This window comes from Gossypium hirsutum, chromosome D11 (assembly GCF_007990345.1).
Source record: "Gossypium hirsutum isolate 1008001.06 chromosome D11, Gossypium_hirsutum_v2.1, whole genome shotgun sequence".
Lineage (NCBI taxonomy): Eukaryota > Viridiplantae > Streptophyta > Magnoliopsida > Malvales > Malvaceae > Gossypium > Gossypium hirsutum.
This window is the reverse complement of record NC_053447.1, coordinates 68,152,253-68,179,469: the sequence shown is the minus strand read 5'-3', so window position 1 is coordinate 68,179,469 and position 27,217 is coordinate 68,152,253. Positions and strand designations below refer to the sequence as shown.

The 27,217-nt window shown below is 33.3% G+C and overlaps 1 protein-coding gene across 1 annotated transcript; it reads left to right on the top strand.

Annotated features, from left to right (window-relative positions):
* The first annotated feature begins 13,740 nt into the window (after positions 1-13,740).
* LOC107937895 (disease resistance protein RUN1) lies at positions 13,741-19,146 on the top strand. Its single transcript, XM_041104983.1, has 6 exons — positions 13,741-14,400; positions 14,666-15,767; positions 16,133-16,173; positions 16,921-17,161; positions 17,283-18,248; positions 18,339-19,146. The coding sequence occupies exons 1-6, from the start codon at positions 13,913-13,915 to the stop codon at positions 18,897-18,899; spliced, it is 3,399 nt and encodes a 1,132-aa protein (XP_040960917.1). The 5' UTR covers positions 13,741-13,912; the 3' UTR covers positions 18,900-19,146.
* Positions 19,147-27,217: the final 8,071 nt, after the last annotated feature.

Genomic DNA, 27,217 nt, shown 5'->3' with positions numbered 1-27,217 from the left:
ATAGTGCTTCAGGCAGATTCTTCTGAATCATCAAGCACCTGGCCATATCCATCAAACTCCTATTCTTCCTTTCACTTACACCATTTTGCTGAGGTGTATAAGTGTTGGTAAGTTGATGTTTGATGCCTGCCTTATCACAGAAATCTTGGAACTGAGCTGAGGTGTACTCAGTCCCATTATCAGACCTTATGGTCTTTAGCTTGCAGCCTGTTTCAGTCTCAGCAGCAGTTTTGAACCTCCAAAACACAGTGGGCACCTCTGATTTATGTTTTAAGAAGTAAAGCCAGTAATATCTCGAGAAATCATCAATAAACAGTATGAAATACCTATTTCCACTTAATGACTCAGTCCTCATAGGGCCACACACATCAGTGTGCACCAGTTGGAGTTTTTCAGAGGCTCTCCAGGCTTGATTCGAGGGAAATGGCAGTCTAGCCTGCTTTCCTAGCTGACACTCCTCACACACATCATCATAATCCACTGAGTTGATGAAGTTTTCAGCTAAGTCTTCTCTGACCATTCGAGCCATCGATCTGAAGTTGGCATGTCCCAGCCTTTGATGCCACAGCTTGGATTCATCTGATATGGCTGCGTAGGCAATGTCTGACTCCCTAGTCCAGTCAACTACAAAGCTCTTATTAGCCATAGGGACTGCCATCAGTTTGGATCCGCTTGGATCACTGATTTGGTACTGGTTGTCTTTGAACACAACAGAATAACCTTTCTCCAGCAACTAAGCTATGCTGAGCAGGTTTCTGTCAATTTTAGGCACTAAGAGCACATTTGAAATCACTTTGGCACCTGTAGGGGTGCATATCAGTACATCACCCTTGCCTTCAGCTTGAATGAAATGACCATTTCCTATTTTGACCTTAGTTCTGCAGCTTCTGTCTAAAGACTTGAAGATCGCAGCATCATATGTCATATGGTTAGTGCAACCACTGTCTAGGAGCCAACCAGATGAGGACCTTACCTGAGTAGCTGAGCATGACACAGAAAAGACTTGTTCCTCTTGGTCACTGTCCTCCTTAGCTACTCGAGCCTCAGCTTTTATCTGTTGAAACTGATTCTGCCTCGATTTGGCCTTGCTCTTGCAGACTCTCTCAACATGACCCTTCTTCTTACAATGCTGACATATAGCATCTGGATTAAACCAACACTTTTCTTTTGGATGACCAACCCTTCTGCAGTGTTTACAAGTCTGACCTTCTCTCCTTGCAGCATCATTCTTTGGCTTGTCTCTCCAGGCCTTCTTGCCTTTGTAGGCAGTATTTGTTCTTACCTGAAAGGCACCTTCTTGGTGCTCCTCCAGTCTGCTTGCTCTCCTCTACTCTTGAGCATATAGAGCATTGATCAACTCTGTCAGGGAAATGATGGACAGATCCCTTGAGTCTTCGAGAGATGAGATTTTTGCCTCATACCTCTCAGGCAGAGTTGCTATAACCTTCTCTACTATCCTAGCTTCATTGAACTGCTCTCCAAGGAGCCTGATGCTGTTAACCACAGCCATAATCCTGTCAGAATATTGCTTGACAGTTTCTTCTTCCTTCATCTTCAAATTCTCGAAATCTCTCCTCAAGTTCAACAACTGTTGTTGCCTTGTCCTCTCTGTCCCTTGAAACTCTTCTTGCAACTTGTCCCAGGCCTGTTTTGGTGATTCACAGGCCATAATCCTTGTGAAAATCACATCAGACACTGAGTTCTGGATACAAGACATAGCCTTGTGCCTCTTGGTCCTTTCATCAGCATGCTGCCTAATCTGAGCCACTGTTGGATTGCCTCTAAGTGGTTCTGGTTCAACATCTGAGTTGACCACCTCCCACAGATCGTATGCCTACAGGTAGGTCTTCATTTTGACCACCCATATGTGATAGCCTTCTCCATTGAAGACTTGAGGTGCAGCTGGTGAAAAGCTTGATGAAGCCATAGATTTGTATAACAGATCCCTTAAGAAATAGGATCTAGATACCAATTGTTGGTGTTGTAACTGAAACTAATAGACTCAGTACAGACTTGTCGAGCAAGTATCGAGACTTGCTGAGCAAACAAGAGAATTCGAGCAAAAGAAAAGAAGAAAAGCTGAGAAAATTGAGGAGAGAAGTTGATGAACAAACTGAATTTCATTCATCAATTGAATAATGGCACAATGCCGATACATAAACCAAGCACTAAGCTTGTCAAAAACAGTAAACATTCACCTAATGGATACCTAACACCACTAAGCATTGAAACTTGAAGTAATTAGCTTATGTATACAAGCAAAGCTGAATTAACAGGTCATATGTCAGCAAATTACATCAATCATCTACCTAACATAGTTCTAAATGAACTAGATTACATTTCATTAACTAAAGATTACAAAATGAACAAAAACAGCTTGAATCAGCAGCTCCTGCACAGCTTGGTCTTCATGGCCTGCATGCTGTCGAGAGTTTGCTGCATGCTGAACCAACTTCTTCAATTTTCTAGTTTTAGTGTCTAACAATATTGTTATTTTTTGAATTGATATATATATGTTTATTTCCAATATTCCTATTTGTTTTGTCGAAACAGTATTTAGGTCCACTAGACTATTTTTTGAATTGAAATTAACAATATTGTTAATTTCTTTGTTTTATTTCTGTCTTTCTATTGGCTCACCCTGTCGCTGGGTGTGTCTTGTTTTAGTTCTCTCTCTCTCTTTTAACTCTTTCCTTTCCCTTTTATTAATAAATAATAGCTATAATTCTAATTAATAATAAAATTACAAAAATAATAAATAATAATATTTAAAAAATATAAAATTCGAACTCAATTTTAGTTACTACCTATTTAATTGTAAAGTTCAATATTTCAACTAAAGAGAAAGTTGTGTATTTTGATGTAGTAACAGATCTTGCTTTCTTGTTCTTGCTTTTTGTTTGCTCCAAACTATATTATAATTCAAAATTTTTTTTAAAAGAATTAAATGATATTTCCTTGTAGGCATGAATCAGAATTTATCGAAGATATTGCTAAGAAGATATCAGTGAAATTATGTCAGACCTATACTGTTGTTCATGATGAGCTGGTTGGAATTAGTTTACGTTTGGAGGAGTTGTATTCGAAAATAAACATTGGGGAAGATGATGTTCGTATTATAGGAATTTGCGAAATGGGTGGCATTGGTAAGACAACTCTTGCAAGAATTGCTTATACTCAAATGTCACCTCATTTTGAAGGTAAAACCTTCCTTGCTGACGTTCGAGAAGTTTCAGATAAACGTGGACTTGTTTTTTTACAGAAACAACTTCTTTCCCAGATATTGCTTGATGAATACTTCAATTTTTTCAATGTTCACAAAGGGAATGCCATAATTAGCCACAGGTTGTCTAGGAAAAAGGTTCTTATTGTCCTTGATGATGTTGATAACATACAACACTTGAAATGCTTGGTTGGAAATCGTGATGGTTTGGTTTAGTAAGTAGAATCATTGTAACGACATTTGCTTCGATCTTACCGAGTTGATGATGTGTATAAGCCTACAACATTGAATCCTAATGATGCCCTTAGGCCTTTTAATTTGAAAGCTTTTGGTAGTGAAACAACATTGAAAGATGATTTCATTGAACTTTCTAAACGTATTGTACATTATGCTGGTGGTCTCCCCTTAGCTCTTGAAGTTTTGGGTTCATTTTTGTGCGGTAGAGATGTAGCTCAATGGAGAAGTGCGATTGAAAGACTTAACGAAATTCTAGCAAAGAAATTCTCGATAGGCTTCGAATTAATTAGGTTAACCGATCAAATTAACTGAAATATTTCAATTCAGTTAATGTATTTGAAAAAAAATCCAGTTCAGTTAACGGTTAAAGATTTTTATCTTTCGGGTAATTCAGTTAATAATAATTAAGTTCAGTTAATAACCAAACCGATTATTTAAACACCCTTTGTGCAGGAGGAAAGTCCAAAATAGATTACAAGGCCCTAACAAATTAGACAAAAGAAATAATTATTTAGAAAAAGAAACCTAAAAGAAGTCATTTCCATTTCTAACAATTATTATTGGGTTGGATCATCAATTAAAGTTACTGGCAAGGGAGCTGGACGATTTTGTTGAATCAAAAAAATAAAAAAAATAGGAAGGAAAATGGACTCACCACAAGGATCACCAAATCCATTCTCTCTAAGCAATCGAAATTGAGGAGAAGTAGTCTCGAGAGTTTGGTCATCTTTATAGTCATGCTCATAAATTTTGAGCAATACTTCCTCGATGTGTCTTTCAAAATGGTAACTCACACCCAACCGTTTGATTGTATCAATTAAACGCAGTTTGTAGAGTAACTCATCATCCATCACTACCTTAATCATCCTCCTTACTTCTTTCAGTTCTTCATGTTGTAGTTTAGTTGTAGCATCAACGTTCTGCAAAATTGTAATATAGGACAAGATTTCCATGAATTAAACTATATCACATGTTACACAATACGAAATCAATACAAACATGAAACATATTTGCTCACGTGCAACCACTTGTATATATGTGATTTAAGTTAAACATTAATAAAGGTATTTACTTATGCGCAGACACACATATGTATCTAAACAATAAAGGAAAATATCCCCCTAAATGTTAGGATGAAAGTTGGCTGAGGGACGCTTCTGGTTGGATATGGATCCATGAGTTGAAGAAGGAAGCTTTGATGAAGAAATTTCGTTAGCTAGTAATTATGTATGTTGGAAACCCTACGAAATGAGATGAAGTGGTGTGAGGCAAAGAGCTCCTATGTTAACGTATTTATACAACTTTCTCAGCATGTGAAAATCCTATATTTACCTATACATCTGGAAATTGAACAGTAGGATTCGGTAAAAATCAAATCGCATAGTGCCTTATTAATTTTTTTTAATTTAAAAAAAAAGAAAGTTATTGAAATTATTTAAAAATTTTGTAAAAAAAAATATATCATAAAATTTTTAAAAATTCAAAAAATATTAAAAATTAATTAATTATTGATTTGACATCCACGTGTATGTCCACGACAGCAAATTAAACTTTTGATAAAAAATTTCATCCATTTTAGGGTCATTTGACAAAAAAAAAGTTCGAGGGTTAAAGAGGCAGAAAATTAAATAGAGGACTAAAAAGATTTTTTTTTTTTGTAATGTTGGAAGCCTAAATATGTCATTATACCAAATTAATTCAATCAATTAAAAATATATATAACTAAACTATAAACAAAACAATTTTTATATGTAATTGAATCATAAGTGAAGTGATAAATAATTTGTATTCAAGTTTTAAGTTGATATTGACATTGTTGCCAGTGTAGGAGGATATGGGTTCAAGCAAGCTGAAGCATGTCATCCTCCTTTTTAAGGGTTAAGAAGGGACTATAAATAATTTTAGACATTATATCAAAAAATAATTTTCAATTGACGTCAAATTTTAATTTCATCCTCGTCCTTATAAAAAACTAATTTTTTTGAAAAACAAAAATTAATGAAGTATTAATAAAGAAATAAAAATGTAAATGGTTTTGAAAAAAATTACTATTAATAGAAAAAATTTACTAGCAATATTGCTAGCAAGAAGTGCGTTGCTAATAGAGACAGAACCCTAAGAAATTAGTGCCTAAGTTGGTAGGCACTTCTTTAGGCACTAAATGAGAAAAAACAGAAAAACACACGAACATGATTACGCAATTCAGTTACTCTACATCTGTGGAGCCTAGCTCAATTAAAAGTTTGTACTCTTTTCAACAATTACAAAGTGAACCGTTTTTGGTTAAAATGTTGAAAACGGTTTTCTTACCTAGTGGAAAATTAAAATTTTGAATACCGACTCGGTTTGTGGTATTTATAGCAGTAAACCTTAGACCGAAATTATACCTATGTTTTTGGTTAAGTGAATCCTAGACATTTTTTGACTTTCAACCAAACGATTTTCTTCACTATTCTCGTACCATGAACTGCTTCAAGTGTGGGCTTGAACCAATCGGATCAAAACACGGAACTAGAAAAAGTTTTCTATTATTTTTGGGGTGCAAAAAAAAATTCTCTTTTCTCAGATAGAAACAAGTAGAAATGATATTTCAGAAAAATATATATTTAATAATTGAGAATAAAACTCTCTATATTTTTCGGCCGAGTACTAATCTCTCAAAGTTGTGTTTTCTGCGCTATCGGTGCCACCTATTTATAATAAGAGAAGGTAGAACCCTGGTTGAGTTGTAAAAGTTTATTTTCACTAGAGAAACAAAATCCTAGTTCAACTAAGATGTAGGGGGCAGCAACCCCAGTTAAATATACTAGGCTTTGTCGTCCCTCTTTTATTACATAAGGGGCTTTTGGGCCTCTTCTGTATTGAGTCTAATTATAAGTACTTTCTAGGCTTTTAATCCAATACTTTATAATTCGATCAAATCCAATATTTGTTTTTCTATTACCAAAATAAACTTTAATATTTATATTTAATTAATTAATTTTCTCATTCCTATTTTACCCCTAATAAAATTATGGCGATCTTACTCCTGTTAAATTTCGAGAAAATATATTTGATATTTCAAAACTCAACTTGTTTACTATGATCGAATTATTTATTTTCATTTTCAGGCTCTAAAACTACTTAAAAACATAAATTCATTCTTTCAATCATTTCTAAGTAATCCATGTACATTTGTAAATTTATCATTTATCATTTCTCATTTTCATTTTTATTTCTATTTCCATATTGAGAAACCCACATTCATTTCCAAAATGATTCCATTTCTCCATTTCGGAGAAAACCATAATCATTTTCTGAATGTTTCTCATTTCTCTATTTCTATTCATTTTGTTTTGTGACACACTCACCCGACCTAACCACCGAATTCGGGTGTGGTGTGCCACAAATGGGCCGATTTGGACTAAATATAAAATTGTAAGCTTGATAAATTACGAGACAAACTTTATTAAGTAGTAACTATTTGCTTATAACAAAATCCTTTAAATAAAAAAAAAGTTTACATCTTCAAACTCAAACTCTAATGGATCTTCATAACTACAATATGTTCCACCTCAAGGCGACTCCTTTAAAGGTACCCTCTTCATATGTGCACAACACTTTTCTAACAGTGCTCATTGATCCAGCACGGTTTAACTTCGTCCCTTCTCGAGTTCCTTATTCCGCAGATCCTGCAACCACAGGTCAAAACCTTTGTAAGTTCGATTGAACTTAGTGAGTTTCTTTACTACCAAATTTCATATCCTGTCCCTTCTTTACTAGGGTAAAATCTTTAAAAGAAAATAAAATGCTTTAACTCCTTGTTTATACTCAGACTTTAACATCTTATCTGAACTATCGACCTTTTATGCGTCTTTCGATTTTCCTAAATGATGGTTTGACTGCTAATACCTTAAGTCTCTGGTCGAACTTATATCCTTACAACAGGATTTTGGTGGTTTCTAGGTGTCTTGTTCTAAAATTGTAAGCACCATAATCCCAACAGATACTCAAGTATTCTACTTGTGAGGCCTATCAACTGATAAGGCCTATGAGAAAGGACCATGCACTTTGGCGATCTTTTCTAATCTGTATAGTTCATGATGGACTCCCCTTTCTTACCATAATTCCGAAGGACTTACTGTCAATTAATCCGTTGGGTCAACTAGTGAGGTCCCCCACAACTCTAGTGAACTAAGTTCCACTTGGGATGATAACTTTTCCGTCTATTTTGAGGTAATTTGACAAAAAAAAGCAAGTTCGAGGGTTAATGGGAGGTAGAAAATTAAATAGATGGCTAAAAAGACTTTTGTTTTTGTAATGTTGGAAGCCTAAATATGTCAATATACCAACTTAATTCAATCAATTAAAAATATTACTAAACTATAAACAAATCAATTTTTATATGTAATTGAATCACAAGTGAAGTGATAAATAATTTGTATTCAAGTTTTAAGTTGATCTTGACATTGTTGCCAGTGTAGGAGGATCTGGGTTCAAGCAAGTTGAAGCATGTTATCCTCATCTTTAAGGGTTGGGAAGGGATTATAAGTAATTCTAGGCACTGTATAAAAAAAAACTAGTTAACGTCAAATTTTAATTTCATCCTTGCCCTTATAAAAAACTTTTTTTTAAACAAAAATTAATGAATTATTAATAAAGAAATAAAAATGTAAATGGTTTTGAAAAAATTACTTTTGCTAGCAAGAAGGGCATTGCTAATAGAGACACGACACTAAGAAATTGGTGCCTAAGTTGGTGGCACTGCTTCACGCACTAAATGAGAAAAACAAAAACACACATAAAACACACGAAGATTATTACGCAATTCAGTTCCTATGTCTGTGGATCAAAGCTCAGTTAAAAGTATGTACTATTTTCTACAATTACAAAGTAAAACTACCTAATCACACATATCTTGATTGTTTCCTTCACCCTTTCACTTTAAAGACACGAACCTCTCACCACTATGATCACCCCCTATGACCACAACAAGTAAAACCACAACGATAGGTTTTACTCTAAGAACACTCTTACACAACTATTCTCTTAAGAACAGATTAAGTGCTTAAAATATCAATACATTTTCCTAGGTAAGTCTCTCAAATATATAGACATTGATTTCGAGACTTGCTTGCAATAGGAGATCTAATACAATCCCAATAAAACAATAATACCATAAGATTATTACAATATAATAATGACATATGAAGTAAAAATGGACTCTTGACAGCTCATCAGAAGAACCACGATCCATTCCAAAGTCTATAATCCAAGAGATTGCAATGAGAAATTTCGATCCAAATCAATTACCAATAATTTGTACTTCATAGCAGTATAATCTTCCATAACAGACTAGAAATTCACAAAGTAATTATCGTAGCCCAAAAATAACGTTGAATAAATTATCAATATCTAAATATGAAAACTGTTGCCATGCACATTTTGTGGTAGGAAACTGGGCATTTTCTTTGGCACCATGTAACACCACGTTATGTATATCTTTGTCATACCACCTTTGTTATTAGTCATATTTATTAGAATAAAGTAAGTAATTATATATGTAATAATTTTAATTAATAAGTCAAACATTTTAAGCAATTGAATTTAGTATAACTTTCAACAAGCTTGAATATTTGTAATTAAACTAAAACACATGCAACTATTTGGGGCAAGCAATAAAATTGGCTTTGGTGCTCGCAATTATTAAGGGTGATAAATGTGAAATTATTGTGTCAAGGACTTGTAAACAAGTTGGTAGAGCTGGCAGTATTTTAGTGAAAGCTAAAACAGTCGGGTTCAGTAAAAATCAAATCGCATAATGCCTTATTAATTAATTTTAAAAATTTCCAAAAAAATAGAAAGTTATTAAGATTATTTAAAAATTTTATAAAAATAAAAAATATATTATAATTTTTTAAAAATTCAAAAAATATTAAAAATTAATTATTTGTTCCACATTAGCAAATTAAACGTTTGATCACTTTTGCTGTGATCTGACAAAAAAATAAACTTAAGTTTGAGGATTAAAGAGAGGCGAAAAATTAAATAGAAAGCTAAAAAGACTTTTATTTTTGTAATGTTGGAAGCCTAAATATGTCATCAAGTTTTTGTATAACTAAACTAAACTAGTTCAATCAATTAAAAATATAACTAAACTATAAGCAAAACAATTTTTATATGTAATTGAATAATAAGTGAAGAGATAAATAATTTGTATTCAAGTTTTAAATTGACATTGACATTGTTGCCAGCGTAGGAGAATGTGAGTTTAAGCGAGCTGAAGCATGTTATCCTCCTTTTTAAGGGTTGGGAAGAGACTATGAGTAGCTTTAGCTATTATTAAAAAAAAAATCAAGTTGACGTCAAATTTTAATTTCATCCTTGCCCTTATGAAAAACTTTTTTTTTAAACAAAAACTAATGAATCATTAAAGAAATAAAAATGTAAATGCTTTTGAAAAAAAAACAACTATTGCTAGCAAGAAGTGCGTTGCTAATAGAGATACAACACTAAGAAATTGGTACCTAAGTTAGTGGGCACTTCTTCAAGTACTAAATGAGAAAAACAAAAAAACACACAAAACACACGAAGATGATTACGCAGTTTAGTTACCCCCTACGTCTGTGGAGGCTAACTCAGTTAAAAGTGTGTACTATTTTCTACAATTACAAAATAAACCTACTTAATCACACACATCTTGATTGTTTCCTTCACTCTTACACTTTAAAGACACGAACCTCTCACCACTATAATCGCCACCTATGACCACAACAATTGGAAGGAATCTTAGGAGTCTTCCAACCAAAATTGGAATGGAATCTCTTGAAACATTAATTCTTTCGGTTGTTCAAATCTTGTAAGGTTTCAGAGATTGATGGGAAAATGGGATGCCTACAAACTCTTGATCTTTCTGGCTGTTATATAAAGTTAGAAAATTTGCCATAGTTCACTGCAATTAGAATTTTTGGAAGAGCTTGACTTAAGTGAAACAACTATAACAAAACTACCATCCTTCATTTTTTAATTGAAAAATCTTGAAGTTTTTTCTTTCAATGGATGCAATCTAAGGTACAAAGAAATCTTTCTTCTCTTTCCAAGGTAATCCAAAAAGGAAGAATGAATTCCATGGCTCTGATGTTGCCTTCCTGTCCCGTTTAAGAGAGTTGAATCTAAGGGATAGCAATCTTCGGGAAGGAGACATTCCTAGTGATATTTCTTGTTTATCCTCTTTGAAAAAACTTGATCTTAGTGGTAACAGTTTCAGCAACATACCCGTGTCTCTTATGCGACTCTCCAAGCTTCAATATCTTTGATTGTCAAATTGCAATGTTCGCAATCTTTGTGAAGCAGATATTCCAAGTGATGTTTCTGGTTTATCCTCTTTGATATTACTTGATCTTAGTGGTAACAATTTCAATAGCGTTCCTTCAACTCTTACTCGACTTTCAAAGCTTTAAACCCTTCGATTGTCAAATTGCAAGGAGCTTAAATCAGTGCCTGAGCTTCTAACAAGTATAGAAGATGTGCGGTTAGATGGTTGTGCTTCGCTTGAAGTAGATGAACTTGCAAGTCCATTGGAAGTACCCAATTTAGCGCTTTCGACTTTCATTAAAGTGGTTAACTGTTATAGATTGGCAGAGTACATCAATGCATTAACATTGTTGAAAAAAACCGAAGGTTCTTGATAATTTATGGTTCTCGTTACCAAACGACCAGTGTTTTCTTTTGCAGCAATTTACAAATTCAAAAAAAAATTTAAATAACATTTATCTAATTAATTAATTAAAAATATCACCAACATCATCATTACCTTCTAGAATTCTCTCTCTAATTGACCATTTTGCCCTTTATAATCTTTTAAAATTCCATCCTTGAGTCATCATTTAATTTGGTAAAATTATAATTTAGTCCCTCAAAATTCTTCACATTTTTCAATTTGGTCCCAATCCATCCATTTTACTTAGTTTCTAGATCATTCTACTATTAAAATATTTACACCATTGGTCCTTTAACTTTTCATATTTACACTTTAACCCCTCAAATTTTGAGTATTTACTCTTGGGCAACAAAACTTTTCTCACTTTTGCTATTTAATCCTTTCTTGAACTAATATGTCATAATATACTTCCCAATGTTGACATAGCTCCAAAATTTCCCCTTTTTTTCACTTTATTTCCTTATTTATTATATCAAAGATAATATCTTACTGTAAAAATTTTTGGGGTATTACACATGCACATGGAATCAGCATTGTCCCATTTTTGTCTTTCTCGGGTTGCAGCAACAAATTCGTTTTCATTCTCCTCAAGTCTTGGAGTATCCAAAACATAAGCAATCTTCAAAGTTGATAATAAAAAGTGCATCTTTTTCTGCCATCGTCGAAAATTGCCACCATCAAAACGATCAAGTTTAACAAAGTTGGAAGCCAACTCCCTTAGTGTTCCACTTTCATGTGTTGTGGTAGTCATCATGAAATATTACATTAAAATTGTTAGTTCAAAACTCCGATAAGGAAAATCTCGAACACACGATTGGAACTCGAAAAGAAAAAGAAGAAATAGGATAAGGCTTCAAGGCATGTATCAAGCCACTATCTTTAAGGTTATATTTGCCCCCACCTACCTTCGGTGTGCAAATGAGTTCCAAGCAAATTAACCTCGAGGATACAATGAAGCCAATGACTATTTGCGTTTTGCACTAACGAGAATAGTCCACTATGCACTGAGCAATGTATAACAAAAAACTCGATAAGGATTTCTGCAGTAATACTTTATAGAATAATCTAATAATATTAGAAAATGAAGGAAGAAAACAAAGAATATTAGAATTTGTTGATATGATTTCCAAATGAAATCCCATTCCTATTTCTAGGAATTTTCATGCGTCTCTTCATAGAGACATCTTTCAATAGGTGTCTTTATGAATAAATAAATAATAATAATTATTCATTTAATTTTGTAACTATTTAAATAATATTTTTTGAATAGTTATAATTCTTTTTTAAAAAATCAAATGATATAACTTTTGACCAATAACTAAAAGATTTATCTTTTGATTAATTTCACCCATTCATCATTTATAGCTATTGGGATACTATAAATATTTGAAAATGTTCCAACACCTCCTTCATCAAACCAACATCTTCTTCCTTTTGTTCACCTCACTAGTTAACAATTGGTGCGGTAAGCGTAGACAAGCATGAAACATCTAGATCCCAATGATCCTCCTATTATTGAGTTTGACCTTGCCAATGTTCAAGTTACAAACCTCATTGGTCAGAGTATCGAAGCAAATATGGAGCAAACTAAGAAATCAAACCAGGATCTAATGTATGTTTCAACAATATCCCCACAAAATCAAAACCAACAAAATTCATACCATCAGTTTTACCAATACTCCTTCATGGTATTATAACCCCAAAAATTAAACACCATGCCGAAGCATCACCAATGGATCAAAGGTCCTAGCATCATCAGTCTGGTAGTTAGCAATATTTGGACATGCAGAAAAGAATAAGAGTTATGGAGGAGCAAATGTCCTCTCATTAGAAGAAATATGAAGAACAACAGAAATTTATCCAGGAATAAATGGAAAGGCAAAGGCAGGCAGCTTAGGGCGAACAGGATGAATCAGGAGCAAAATCTCAGGCGTAATTAGCTACAAAAGTTTTCAATGTCCATGAAGGGAATTTATGGTTTTATTTACCAAGCGCTGAAGTTTTATTTTGCAAATTCAAGACAAATGAAGGGAGTAGCTTCCTGTTGCATTTTTATCGATGATGATGCTTCTCGGGATACAGAGGCGAATCTAGGGATGGTAGGTTTGGTTCTCCTGAAAAGTTTTTCATTTAAATTTTTTAAAATTTTTAAAATTTTAAATTAGTAAAGATTAAATTACATGTTAACTCCTTAAAAATAATAAAAATTTAATTTAATCCTTTAAATATTTTAAATATTATAAAGTTATAAAATATTTTAAATATTAAGATTATAAAATTATATTTTTAATATCATAAAAGTTAACTTAAAAAAAAAATTCTGACTTCTGCCTGCCAGGGTAAGTTTATCATCTCCAGAGCTGTTATCCATTGTAGAAATTCTGGACAAGCTGGTCGAAATGGATCTGTCTCTGGGGATAGAAATCTTCCACGTGTGGATGCGAGTAGTTGGTTGTTTGGTAAACTTTTTAACCAGCCCATAAATTAATTCTATTAATTATTAGTCATAATCTCATCTACTCATAATTATTACAAACCGTCCAACTTTTTAATTATTACTTAATTTCCACTTTACCAACTCTCACCTTCTTGGATACTTCTTGGCAAGAACATCAATTGCTCATCTTTTGACCCCTAATTTCTGCCCCTATGCTCATGTACTTACTTTTTCTAGTTTCTTTGTGGGTATCGGGCGATCTATTTTCTGATTTTGAACACCAGATTGAGATATCCATCTCCTTTCATACATCCTCATGTTGTCGTTACCGTCAACTTCTTCCTCCATTTCTAAAAAGAAATATGATGTTTTCTTGAGTTTTAGAGGTGAAGATACTAGCAACAACTTCACGGATCATCTTTATGATGCTCTAAAGAGGAGTGGGATCGTCACCTTCAGAGATGATCCAAAGCTGGAGGCTGGTGAAGAGATCGCACCTGAACTCTTCAATGCAATTCATCAATCATGGTGCTCGGTAATCATTTTTTCAAAAACCTATACCTTTTCAGGATGGTGCTTGGAGGAGCTTGCTGAGATTGTTCAACAAAAAAATGTGAACGGACATAAAGTATTTCCAATTTTCTACGATGTGGATCCATCCGATTTAAGAAAACAAAAAGGAAAAGTTGAAGAAGCCTTCGCCAAACACCAAGAGAGGTACAAGGAAGATACAGACAAGATCCAAAAGTGGCGAAATGCTTTGACTCAAGTAGCTAACATCAAAGGATGGCATTTACATAATAGGTATTTCTTTCTTTTCTTCTATATTTCCTAATTTTAATGACTAATTTTTTTTTGGATTGCATTTTTTTATATATAATTTTGTGTTTAATTGAGAATCCCTATATTTCAACTAAGGAGCAAGTTGTGTCATTTGATGCTATAACAGATCTTGCTGTCTTATTCTTGCTTTTTGTTTGCTTCCAACTATATTATATTTCATTATTCACTGAACTAAAAATGAAGAAGTGCATTTGAAATATAGCATCGAAATTTAATTTCATTGTAGGCATGAATCAGAGTTTATTGGAGACATCGTTAAGAAGATATCAGCAAAAATATGTCAGACATATCCAGTTCTTCATGATGAGTTGGTTGGAATTAGTTCACGTTTGGAGCAGTTGTATTCGAAGATAAATATTGGGGAAGACGATGTCCGCATTATAGGAATTTGTGGAATGGGTGGCATCGGTAAAACAACTCTTGCAAGGGTTGTTTACACTCAAATGTCACCTCATTTTGAAGGTAAAAGCTTTCTTGCTGATATTCGAGAAGTTTCAAACAAGTGTGGACTTGTTTCTTTACAGAAACAACTTCTTTATCAAATATTGCCAAATGAATGCTTCAATTTTTTCAATGTTCACGAAGGGAATGCCATAATTAGCCGCAGGTTGTCTAGCAAAAAAGTTCTTGTTGTTCTTGATGATGTTGATAATGTACAACACTTGAAATGCTTGGTTGGAAGGCGTGATTGGTTCAGTTTAGGTAGTAGGATCATTGTAACAACAAGAGATGAACATTTGCTCCAATCTTATCGAATCGATGATGTGTATAAGCCGACAACATTGAACACCAACGATGCACTAAGGCTTTTCAATTTGAAATCTTTTTGTGGTGATACAACTACAAAAGATGATTTCAATCAACTTTCTGAATATGTTGTACATTATGTTGATGGTCTCCCCTTAGCTCTTGAAGTTTTGGGTTCATTTTTGTGCGGTAGAGATATAATTCAATGGAGAAGTGCAATCGAAAGACTTAAACAAGATTCTAACAAAGAAATTCTTGACACACTACGAATTAGCTTTGATGGATTGGAAGAAAGGGAGAAGAATATATTTCTAGATATAGCATGCTTTTTCAATGGGGAGGAGAAAGATTTGGTAATGAAAGTATTGGATGGTTGTGAGTTTTTTCCAGATATTGGAATCGATGTTCTCATTAAGAAATCTCTCATAAAAGTCAGTGATGACAACCAATATTTGCAGATGCATGCCTTGTTGCAAGAAATGGGAAGAAAAATTGTTGAAGAAAAATGTGTTAATGAACCTGGAAAATGTTGCAGATTGTGGAAGGAAAAGGATGTCCATCATGTTCTAACAAAAAATACGGTAAACCATTCAACAAAATTTACATGCAAAATTTTCTTTTATCAGTATATGGTGTAAATCCAAAGCTTAGTCTAATTGGTTTATATATGGATCCTTAACTGACATTGTATGTAAATATTAATAATTTTCTTTTATCTTAATTGCTTGAAGATAATTTTCATTTGCTGATTATAAATATTAAGAATGATTTGTAATATAAATGTTTAATTTTATTGAATTACTCTCATTAGAATATAGTTTAATTACTATATTTTGACCAAAAGATTGCGATAATGTTGAACATGTATGTAAATTTTTAAAAGTTTTATCGTATAATTTAGAGCATTAATTTTATCTTCTTATTATCGATTCTTGATTACTTTCAGGCTACCGAAGTGATAGAAGGCATAATCATCGACAATAAAAGGTAGGAAAAGAAACATATAAATTTATCAATATGTACTCCTAGTAGTGTTTTTTTTTTGTAAAAAGTCCAATAAAAAACAACAAAAAGACCTTTTGACGTTGCTTGGTAGAGTAAACAGAAAATTGAAAGATAATACATTTCCCTTCTTACTAATATAAAATGATCATTTCTCCGCTTTTTTTTCTTCTCACTTTTCTTCTTTACCAAGCACAATTCATCCCCATATCCTTTGATTTTTTTCACTCAACTAAGTACACCCTTAAGGCTTAATTTTTTTTATGTTCTATTTATAAAATTTATATAGGAACACATTACTCTTTCAAAAGAAATTATAAAGAGATGTGTTTCATAGTCTTGGCTAATGTAATGGTTTATATTTGATGTAACGAAAATCTATATCAATGAACTAGGTTATAACATGTCATTATAAGTTCTTAAAAATAAATTCAGGTCATGCCACCATTTGGTTCACTGGTAATGTATAGAACTATACATCAGTGCACCAAACATAAATCAAAATATTAGTTCTAGTTATTTTAGGCTTAGGTAATTAAAAGTCGAATATAAGTGTTAGATAAAGTATTGTCTAATATGTTAATCATATCTCAATACCATATTCAGATATGCAATAGATATAAGTGCTAGATATGGATACTTAAAAAAGCAATATCAATCCAGCATGGCTTTTAGATATTGAATGTTTTTGTATATTTTGAAGCTTATTTTTGTTTTGCTCATGGTTATTAGGGACTCAAGCAAGATGCTTAATTTGAGAATCGATACCTTCTTGAAGATGAAAAAATTGAGATTGCTCAAAGTGCTTTGTGTCTCAAATTGTGATGATATCAAATATCTTTCTAATGAACTACGGCTTTTAGATTGGACAGGATATCCTTTAAGATGCTTGCCTTCAAGCTTTCAACCGGACAACCTTGTCGCACTTCTTTTACCATATAGTCACATTGAACAACTATGGAAGGGAAATAGAGTAAGAATTAACTCATCGTTTTAGCTTATTTTAATATAAATGATTAAACTTTGGTTAAGGTAAAGAATACAAAAGTTAGCATTATTATGTTTTCTGTCTAATTATTTATTGTCTTCAACAGCCCTTGTATAAGTTGAAAATAATCAACCTCAAAGGGTCCCAAAACCTGCTCAAGATACCAGACTTCACAACAGCACCAAATCTTGAAGTTTTGATTTTGGAAGGTTGTACCAAATTAGTGGATGTTCATCCATCAATAGGAGTGCTTAAGAGCCTTAAACTTTTGAATTTAAGAGATTGCAAAAGTCTTAGGAATCTTCCGACCAAAATTGGAATGGAATCTCTTGAAACATTAATTCTTTCGGGTTGCTCAAGTCTTGTAAGGTTTCCGGAGATTGATAGAAAAATGGAACATCTTAAAACTCTAGATCTTTCTGGTTGTTATAGAGTTGAAAATTTGTCGGAGAATTTGCAGCAAGCAAAGTTACGACCAAATTTGTCTTCTCTTTTCAAGGTAATTGTAGGAAGAAGGAAGAATCCCATGCCTCGGATGTTGCCTTCGCTGTTAGGTTTGAGTTCATTAAGAGAGCTAAAACTAAGGAACTGCAATCTTTGTGAAGGAGATATTCCACGTGATATTTCTAGTCTATCCTCCTTGACAGATGTTGATCTTAGTGGTAACAATTTCATCAGCATACCTGCATCTCTTACTCGGCTCTCGAAGCTTTGGTTTCTTGATTTGTCAAATTGCAACATGTGCACACTTGGTGAAGCAGATATTCATGGTCTATCCTCTTTGAGTTATCTTTATCTTACGGGTAACAATTTCATCACCATTCCCTTGGCTCTTACTCAACTTAGCAGGCTTAATTTCCTTGCATTATCAAATTGCAAGATGCTTAAATCGTTGCCAGAGCTTCTAACAAGTATAGCAGATGTGCGTATAGATGATTGCTCTTCACTTGAAGTAGTTGCAAGTCCATCAAAAGTATGCAATTTATTGGATTTTGGTCTCATTAAAGCCATTAACTGCTTCAAATTGGCTGAAAATATCAATGCATTAACACTGCTGAAAAAACATCTTAAGGTCGATTAATCTCTATTTTCTCCCTTACAAAATCTCATACTTGAGAATTTATGGTTTTAGTTACCAAACGACTTGTGTTTTATTTTGCAGGCATTGGCAAATTCAAGAAAAAAGTTTGATATTATGATGCCCGGAAGTGAAATCCCAGAATGGTTTAGCCAACAAAAAAGTGACTCTTCAATTAAGATACCCGTTCCGAAAGATAGTCAATGGATTGGAGTTGCTTGTTGCTGCATTTTTGTCAATAATGATGCTTCAAGGGATGACGAGCATATCGGTTGTGGAGCAATTATCTATTGTAGAAATTCTGAAGAAGCCAGTTGTAATGGATCTAATTTTCGAGGTAAAAATCCTCGAAGGATTGATGGGAGCGGCTGGTTGGTGGATAAACGATTTAACCATCCCATAATGAAAGATCACCTTTTTCTTCGTTATTGGTCGCGTAATAAAGTATATCCATTTTCCTTGGAGGATAAATATGGTCATTGTGAAACCAATAATTTATGGGCAACAGATTGCTCAGATGAAAAATGTTATGAGTTAGAGGTGTCTTTCTCAAACCCAAATGATGAAGACAATGCTAAGGTGAAGAAGTGTGGTGCTAGAATAGTGTATGAGAAAGATTTGAAAGAAATAAAAGAGTTGCAGTGACATACCACTCAATCTTCTCACATCCACCAACACTCTGCTCACACCTTTATGGATCAGTAGATGGCACCAGGGATTTAAATTGCGGTCGCGGTCGCGTTTTCGGTCGCGTCGCGTTTGTCACGGTCGCGGACATAACGGATGCTATTGCGGTCACTGCGGGTATCGCGATCGTGATTTTTTTTCAAATTCGCACAACTTATTGTAAAACATAGTAATTATAATTATAATTATAAAAATTTACTTTTAATGATTTTAGAATGTTTTCTAGCACTTATAAATCTTTATTAATATGATATGAGAACACAATTTTATATATGAAGTCCATGTCATATTAAAAATTGTGTCCAGAAATTTATATATATATTTAAATTTAATAAAGAAATTTTCAAATAATTATTTTAAGACATTTTAACAATGGATAGGTGGATAAAAGCACAATTTACATGCCTATTTTCTAGTGGTTAAAATGGACGGTGGCTACCCCTAATTAATGAGTAAAACAAGAGTCAAAGAAGAAACAAAACAGAGCAGCATGCCAATTGCCAATAAAGCCACAAACAAAAACAAAAACAGAAAAATTAAAAGAAAATGAAACGATTCTTTCTATTCCCTAACCCTAACCAGTAGCCTCCAAGGCTCCAAGCCTCCAACTCATCAGACTATCAACAAAAATGGCCGAATCTCTACTGCTGTTGAAACTTGAAAGTGTGAAAAACCAGATAAAGGAATACTGGCTTAGAACTTAGAAGGGCTGAGAAAGAACTGGAAGAAACCTAGAAGTACTTCGAAGAGGAAATAGATGGGTTTGCTTTTCAGATTCAAGTCCTCGGCAGTTGGCTCGGCTCCTTGCTTTCATCTGCTGCTTGTTGTTTGCCCATATATAAGAAACAGAATTTCATATTTCTTTTTCTATTGGTTTTGAGTTTTGATTACTTTTTTTGTTTCTTTGACTTCTTTTTACTTTTTTTTATTGAAAGCTCTCTGATTTTGCACTTTGCAGATGGGGGAATATATTCCCTTTTGTTTTTCACTGTTTCTGTCGATTTTTGTTTGAGGGGATGACTTTTTTTAAAAATTTACTGTAACGGAAAATAACGGGAATAGCGGCCCGTTATTGCCGCAATTGGCCGTTACCCGTTAAGTTGCGGCCGCGACCCACCGCTATTGGCGTGACTCCGCTTCACACCGCTATTTTTAGCAAAAGCGGTTTCGGAGGGTGCCGCTACCGCTATATAACGGCCGCTATTCTGATATCGGCCCGCTATTTGAATCCCTGGATGGCACTTCTCACATAAAACAGAAACCTAATATCTATGATGAAGCGAAGGAAGAAGGCAACCAAAACGGATGCAAAAAACTTTCAATTTTATAATGGCCAAATCAGGGAAGAAGCATTAAATGTGGTAAACTACTTCACTAGCTTTTTCAAGATTTTTCCCCTATTAGTTAATTTTAAAAGTTTCTCTTTTCTGATTTTTTTCCCCTTTTTTTGTTTGATCGTACAAATAGATTCTTATTTACCATAAATTAGTATTCATTATATTCGTGTCCATAATGCTAACATGATAAAATCCTTGATATAAATAAAAAATGATATGTTATGATAAATATAATTTCAACTTTTCAGCTTTCTTAGTCTATTGAATGGGCACCTCAAAGAATTCAACTTTTCAAACCTTTGATTGAGATGCAAAAAAATCATGTCCTTAGAATAGCCAATATGTAGTGCGACAATACAAGAACACCGGTGGACGACGAGAAGCCGACAGACATAGACTCATACAAATATGGAGACAGATCCTTTTTCAAGGATAAAAGTGAGGTTTTGGCTTCGTTACATTGATTGGGTACAATGTAACATCAAGTTGCTTCTAGACCCCGTCGTATACAACCCAAACCTGCATTGGATATCCACTCTTGAGGTTGAGATTTTTGAACTCACTTTCATCAGTGAAATACCCAGCAGAAGCAGCTGTCACTGATCTTGGGTTATTGATGTCGATGCCGACGTGGTTGCCGTCTATGTCACCGACCGCAATGGTCCGGGCCGTGCCCAGCTCAAGCGCCACAACATGGTTCGAGTCTAAGCCTATGTTTGTTTCAATGAAAAGACCGAGATAGTGGGTGGGAAGAGCTTCAGAAATTTCATCGTTAGGGGAGACAACGAAGGCCAATCCATGGCCACCAAGGTCGGTGTATCCAGGTATAATTGCAAAAATTAATGTAGTGGGGAAGGGGGAAACAGTTGCATTTGTGGAGTTCTTGAACTGGATCGGATTCTTGTAGAAGATTTGACCACTTATTCGGCTTGTGGTATTTTGTAAGTGTAAACAGCCCACTTGAATCTACGCCTGCAACTCCCTCGACATTCTAGTAACCATTGAAACTAAACTGGCCCTGGTTGATATCTGAAGATGCAACAACCAGGAGGAAAAGCAGCAACACAAGCATGATCAAACACGACATTATGATTATTATTTATTACAGACGAAGTAATCTATGTGTTTGGTCGACTTCATACACTTGGTAGTCCAGTATTATATAAAACTCGACCTCGTTCAAACTTCGACGAAATTCCAGGAGTTTTCCCAGTCTGTACAAGGAAATTGCTTTGGCATGTGATAAGAAGAAATAATCGGTGAAGCTGGCTTCACTCATTACACAATTCCTTTTTCCTTTAATGTATACTGTCTTTTCTCGAGGGCATCATTGTGAAACTCTTTAAAATTTTGTATAAGAAAAGGAAGGTGGTTGAATTTGGCACACGGTGATCTTCATGCTTCAGTCGTTTTATCTACCAAAATTCCAATTCAACTTTTCTAGAAACAATATTAGGAGTGAATGAGTATTTTTTTAAATTTCAAAATATCACATAAATTTAAGGAAAAAAATGGGTTAACAATAAAATTTGAATTTTAAAATTTAAAAAATAAATAAATTAAATTCCTACAAATAAAGGTACAGAAAATAAATTTCAAATTTATACATATCATTTTTATAAAATTTAATCATGTGAAATATATTTGACAATGTAATGTGTAATAGATTATTAAATTGCACTTGTTTAATGACAGTTCAAAATTATTAAAAGTAATTAAAGATAAGTGAATAATAGCTTCTAATATTTAAAATAAATTATGCATTCAAATAGTAAAAATATTATCTCTATTAAGTTATCTAAATACCTACAATAGTAATGTTAAGAGTCACAAATACTAATTAAAAAAAACTAAAATAAATAACGGTTAGGATTGAATTAAATAAATAAACTAAAATCAGGAGCTATACGCATATAGTGAAGATTATAGAGGACCGAAAATGAAATTATCCCATCCTATAAAATTCAAGTCAGCTTTAATTTATTAGTTGGACTCATGCTTTGTATTGTTGTATCTCATTTCCCTAATCATGGTACGTTTGGCACATGCTTTTAACATTTTCTTCATTTTCTTTCATTTCTTTACATGATTTGTGAAGGCTTCAAAGTCCTCTCCACGCGCAGGTGTGAACCCAATGCTGCCGTTGTCCACTCAAGGAAGGCTCCACACTCATGGAGTCTCATCGTCTACCGATCCCAATCATCCATCCTGTGATGACTCTCTCTCTCTCGATGAGATCGTTTATCTGATCCTAATAAAATATCACCTAATTGAGCATTCCATCTAAGATAAATAATTTTATACTGGTCTCAGTTTTTAATTTTTTTTAAAAAATTATATATTTCGATATTTATCTTTTAAATTAAAATCTCAAAATCACAAATCAATGGAGTGGATTATCTTGTAGGAATGGATTATCTTGTAGGAGTGGATTATCTTTTTGAACACTATTTTGGTCAAAATGCTTCTGCCAGTGTAACTAGAAGAGTTCAAGACAAGGGCATTATGGGAGGTTCTCCTCCTAAGTTCCCTTCCAAAAAGTCACTTATATTATCACCTGTGTCAGATTGGGAAAACATGAATACTTTTTCTCAAGTTGGTCTTGTGGACTTTGTCAGTAAAACTCTTCAGCTAGAATGCCCATGATTTGATGGGACAGATTATCAAGATTGGTGGTCCAAGTTAGAACGATTCTTTGAAGCTGCAAATATAATAAAGTAAACCAATGTTAGAATGGTAATGTTGCACTTAGAAGGTAAAGCCCTAGATTGGCATCACTTTTGTGCAATGACAGGGGGATTACATCACCTGACTTAGGAGATATATGTTCGAGGGCTGAGGGATCATTTTAGATCTAACTCCTTCTTAGACCCCATGTTAGGACATGTTTCACTCAAGGAGAAAGGGTCAATGGACCAATTCCATGACCGTTTTGTAAGTTTGCTTAATCAGTTACATCTAACTGAGGATTATGTCCTTAGTGTTTTCACTTGCAATCTTAAACCTGAGATAGGGTAGTATCTACTGTTGTTCAAGGCTCAAACACTGGTGGAAGGCTATCAACTAGCTCTATAGGTTGAACACATTGTGGCTAAGTTCACAAAGAAGAGTTAGAATGTAAGTGGGGGAATGTCACCTTAGCTTCCTAATTCTTGGTCCCAAGGTGCAATATCACCACTGTAACTCGATAGGGCCAAGTGGACCTCCAAATAGTAACTCGGGGTAAAAATTCCAAACCAAACCCTTTTCTCATGCTAAAATAGAATAGAGAAGAAAGGACTTTGCTTTCGGTTTGCATCCAAATACAGCCCAGGTCATAAGTGCACCAAGTCTCAACTTTATCAGCTGGTTGTAAAACTTTATTCAGATCATGAGGGTGGAAGCAAGAGTCCAGTGTTTGAAGAATTCCAAGAATGTCCTGAACAACTGAAAGTGTTAGAATAGGAAACGAAACACACTGCCCCAGTTTTATCTTTACACACCCTTCAAGGCTTATAGAGACATAATTCTATGCAGTTTTTAGCAAGTATTGGTCACTCCAATGTCATTATCCTGGTTGACTCAAGAAGTACACACAATTTTCTAGATTCTAAGCTGGTTAAGAGGTTGGATTTATTAGTGGAGCACTTTAGTCAACTTCATGTCATGGTGGCTAATGGGGTGAGATTGACTACTGACCGGTTGCATGCGTGTGCTTAAAACACTAAATTTATATAACTATTTTAAAAGCCCAATTTTACTGCAAGCGTACTGGTCAGTTTTAATATTTATATTTATAGTGTAATAATGAAATGCAAAAGTATTCTAAGGATTGAACCTAAAGGAATAGGCAATTGAGTAATAACTAACATACACAATAGATGCTAAGTGGCTATTGATACAATTTTATATTACGGTGATTCATAAAGGATAAGTTTGCAAGAAAATTAAATATTCTACTCTAGGGACTAAATTACAAGAAATGTAAACTAGAAGGACTATCTAGCAAATGACTAATAGGGGTTGGTTGACTTCGATGTGGTTCACCAAATCTTGGACCAATGACATAAATCACATAATTACCAAGTGGCTCTATTTTATCTTCTGGTCTTAATTTTGCCAACTTAGACAGATTAGGTCTAGTTTATCTTCCAATCTCACCAGTTAATCCGTGACTAATGAACGGGTGCACGACAAGATTACCTTTCGGTCTCACTTTATCTTAATATTCCCTTAGGGGCATCACTATCTATGTTCTTTGTTTTATTCAAATTAGTCCAAATTGTTACAATTTAGTCCTTTCTAAACTTGTTGTACATTATGCTAGTGGTCTCCCCTTAACTCTTGAAGTTTTGGGTTCTTTTGTGTGCGGTAGAGATGCTTCTCAGTGGAGAAGTGGAATCAAAGATGATGCGTCTTCTTTTAATTGGGTGGGACCATAGATGATGAGGTTTTTTACACAAATAATACAAAAAAATTTAAAAAATAACAAAATAATATAACCATTTTATTATGTACCAAAATGGTACAAACAGTAAAAAACCTGGTCGAGGGTCTGCCATAGGCGGCACCAAAGGTGCCAGTGGCAGAGGCAGCACCAAAGATGCCACTGCCACAAGCGGCACCTGTGCCATGTTTTCCCGATTTTTGGCCCTTTGTTCGTATTTTCTTATTTTCGGATTTTATTACTTTCAAAAATATACTATTTCGTATTTTATTATTTTATATTATTTTAGTACATAAAGTTTGAAATGTATTAATTTAGTGTGTTTTTTTATATAAATTTAGTAAAAACCCCATATTTTGGTCATTTGTTCGTATTTTTCTTATTTTTGAATTTTAATACTTTCAAAAAATACTATTTTCGTATTTTTTTATTTTATATTATTTTAGTACATAAAATTAGAAATGTATTAATTTGGTGTTTTTTTATATAAATTTAGTAAAAAATCCTTATTTTGGCTATTTGTTCGTATTTTTCTTATTTTCGGATTTTATTACTTTCAAAAAATATACTATTTTTGTATTTTATTATTTTATATTATTTTAGTACATAATGTCTGAAATATATTATTTTAGTGTCTTTTTTTATAAATTTAGTAAAAAACCTTTATTTTGACCCTTTGTTCGTAATTTTCTTTTTTTCGAATTTTATTACTTTCAGTAAATATACTATTTTCATTTTTTATTTCTTTTTGTATTTTAGTTTTTCATAAAAATATTTTTTCGGTATTTTATTTTTAATACTATTTTTGTAAAAAAATCTCATTACAACATGCTAAATAAGTTTCACAAAAAATATATCTAGTCAACGTAAAACACACTTAACAAATAAATTAAATAAAATAATAAAACATAGAATGTACATAACATAAATAATAAAACATAAATAATAACATAAATGATAAAATAATAAGACATAGTATGTACATAACATAAATAATAAAACATAGAATGTACATAACATAAAAATTAAAATTAAATTATAAATGAATGAAAATATAGATAAATATAAACATATCTTAATATCTATTTTTAATCAAATAATACCTTGCAAAAAAATAAATTTAAAATTAAATCTCAATTAAATCAAAACCAATCACATCATAAACCTTAAACAACAAAAACAAACAAATTGGGGAGCCCCAGGAAAACATGGCACAGGTGCCGCCTGTGGCAGGCCCTCGACTAGGTTTTTTATTGTTTGTACCATTTTGGTACATAATAAAATGGTTGTATTACTTTGGTATTTGTTTTAATTTTTTTGTATTATTTGTGTAAAAAACACTAGATGATGTGATAAAAAAGGTCCATAAAATAATTTCTCGATGCGAGTGGGTAATATAAAAATGGCTTCTTTTTTTTCTCTTTGCAAAATTGTTAGATTTTCTCTCTCTTGTTTCTTCATTTTAGAAAACATATAGTTGGGAATTTCACATTTCCATTGAAATTCATCTCAAAAGTGATTTAAGTTAACTCTTTTTTTTTTAGAACTCCAAAATTTACATGCAAACCATTCTAAAAACTTAGAAATCCCCTACCAGTTGCACTTCCCTCCTCCAGTAAATTGCACTGCTGATTACCCACAATTCCTTCCATCCACCCATTTTCTTTAAAACCCATACCTTTAATCTCTTAAGCTATCACATACTTACCATCTTTAACACCTAAAAAACTTTAAAGCCAAGGTTCATTCACCATCATCCCATGTTGATATACTGTAAGGATTAGCCCTTTGCAACACAACTACCACTCATGATCCCTTGCACTAAAATCTCATAAACAAAAATCAGTTGAGACACAATCAGAACTGCACCAAAAGAACAACCATAAAACCCATTTAAATAACAACGCCTTGATTCATTCACCAACCCTTTAAGTCTCAAGAAATCTTGAGATTTGAAAATTTATCAAAATATGACATAAAACATAGTAAAAAAGAGTAACATAAATATACACCATGGATTATTGAGATGTTAGGATTTAAATAACATCTTAAAAGCATATAACATATAAAAGCAACACAAACAGGAAATGGATCGCTAGATGATATAGAGTCTTAATTCCTCAATAGGAGACTGAGATTGGATCAATGAGCACAGAGTTATCCCATCTTTTGTATTTTTCCCAACATGTGTGTACTCATCTCCAATCTTGTAAAATTGAGAACTCGTGTAAGAACCGGCCTTGGAACAACTTTAGATATCTCACTAAATATCATTTCCTGGTTGATATCTTTCCAAGCATTCTCCACTTGCTTCTTCAATTCAGTGTTGAAAAGACAAATTAAAAGGGGTGTTGAAAAGTCAAAAAAATGGGAGGTGCAAGTGGCACCGAAAGAAAAAATGGTAGGCAAGTTGTTTAAAGTTGAATGAGATAATTGCAATTTTGGTCCCTAATTTTTTAGGCCATTTGCAAGTTAGTCCCTGAACCTCAACTATAAATAGGCCTAACCATTTC

What these genes read in the sequence shown, in the direction of transcription:
- LOC107937895 (XM_041104983.1), top strand. Translation starts at nt 13,913, where the DNA reads ATGTTGTCGTTACCGTCAACTTCTTCCTCCATTTCTAAAAAGAAATAT. An exon ending in ATGTTCTAACAAAAAATACG is followed by an intron (nt 15,768 to 16,132) that starts GTAAACCATTCA and finishes GATTACTTTCAG; the next exon opens with GCTACCGAAGTGATAGAAGG. An exon ending in AACTATGGAAGGGAAATAGA is followed by an intron (nt 17,162 to 17,282) that starts GTAAGAATTAAC and finishes TGTCTTCAACAG; the next exon opens with CCCTTGTATAAGTTGAAAAT.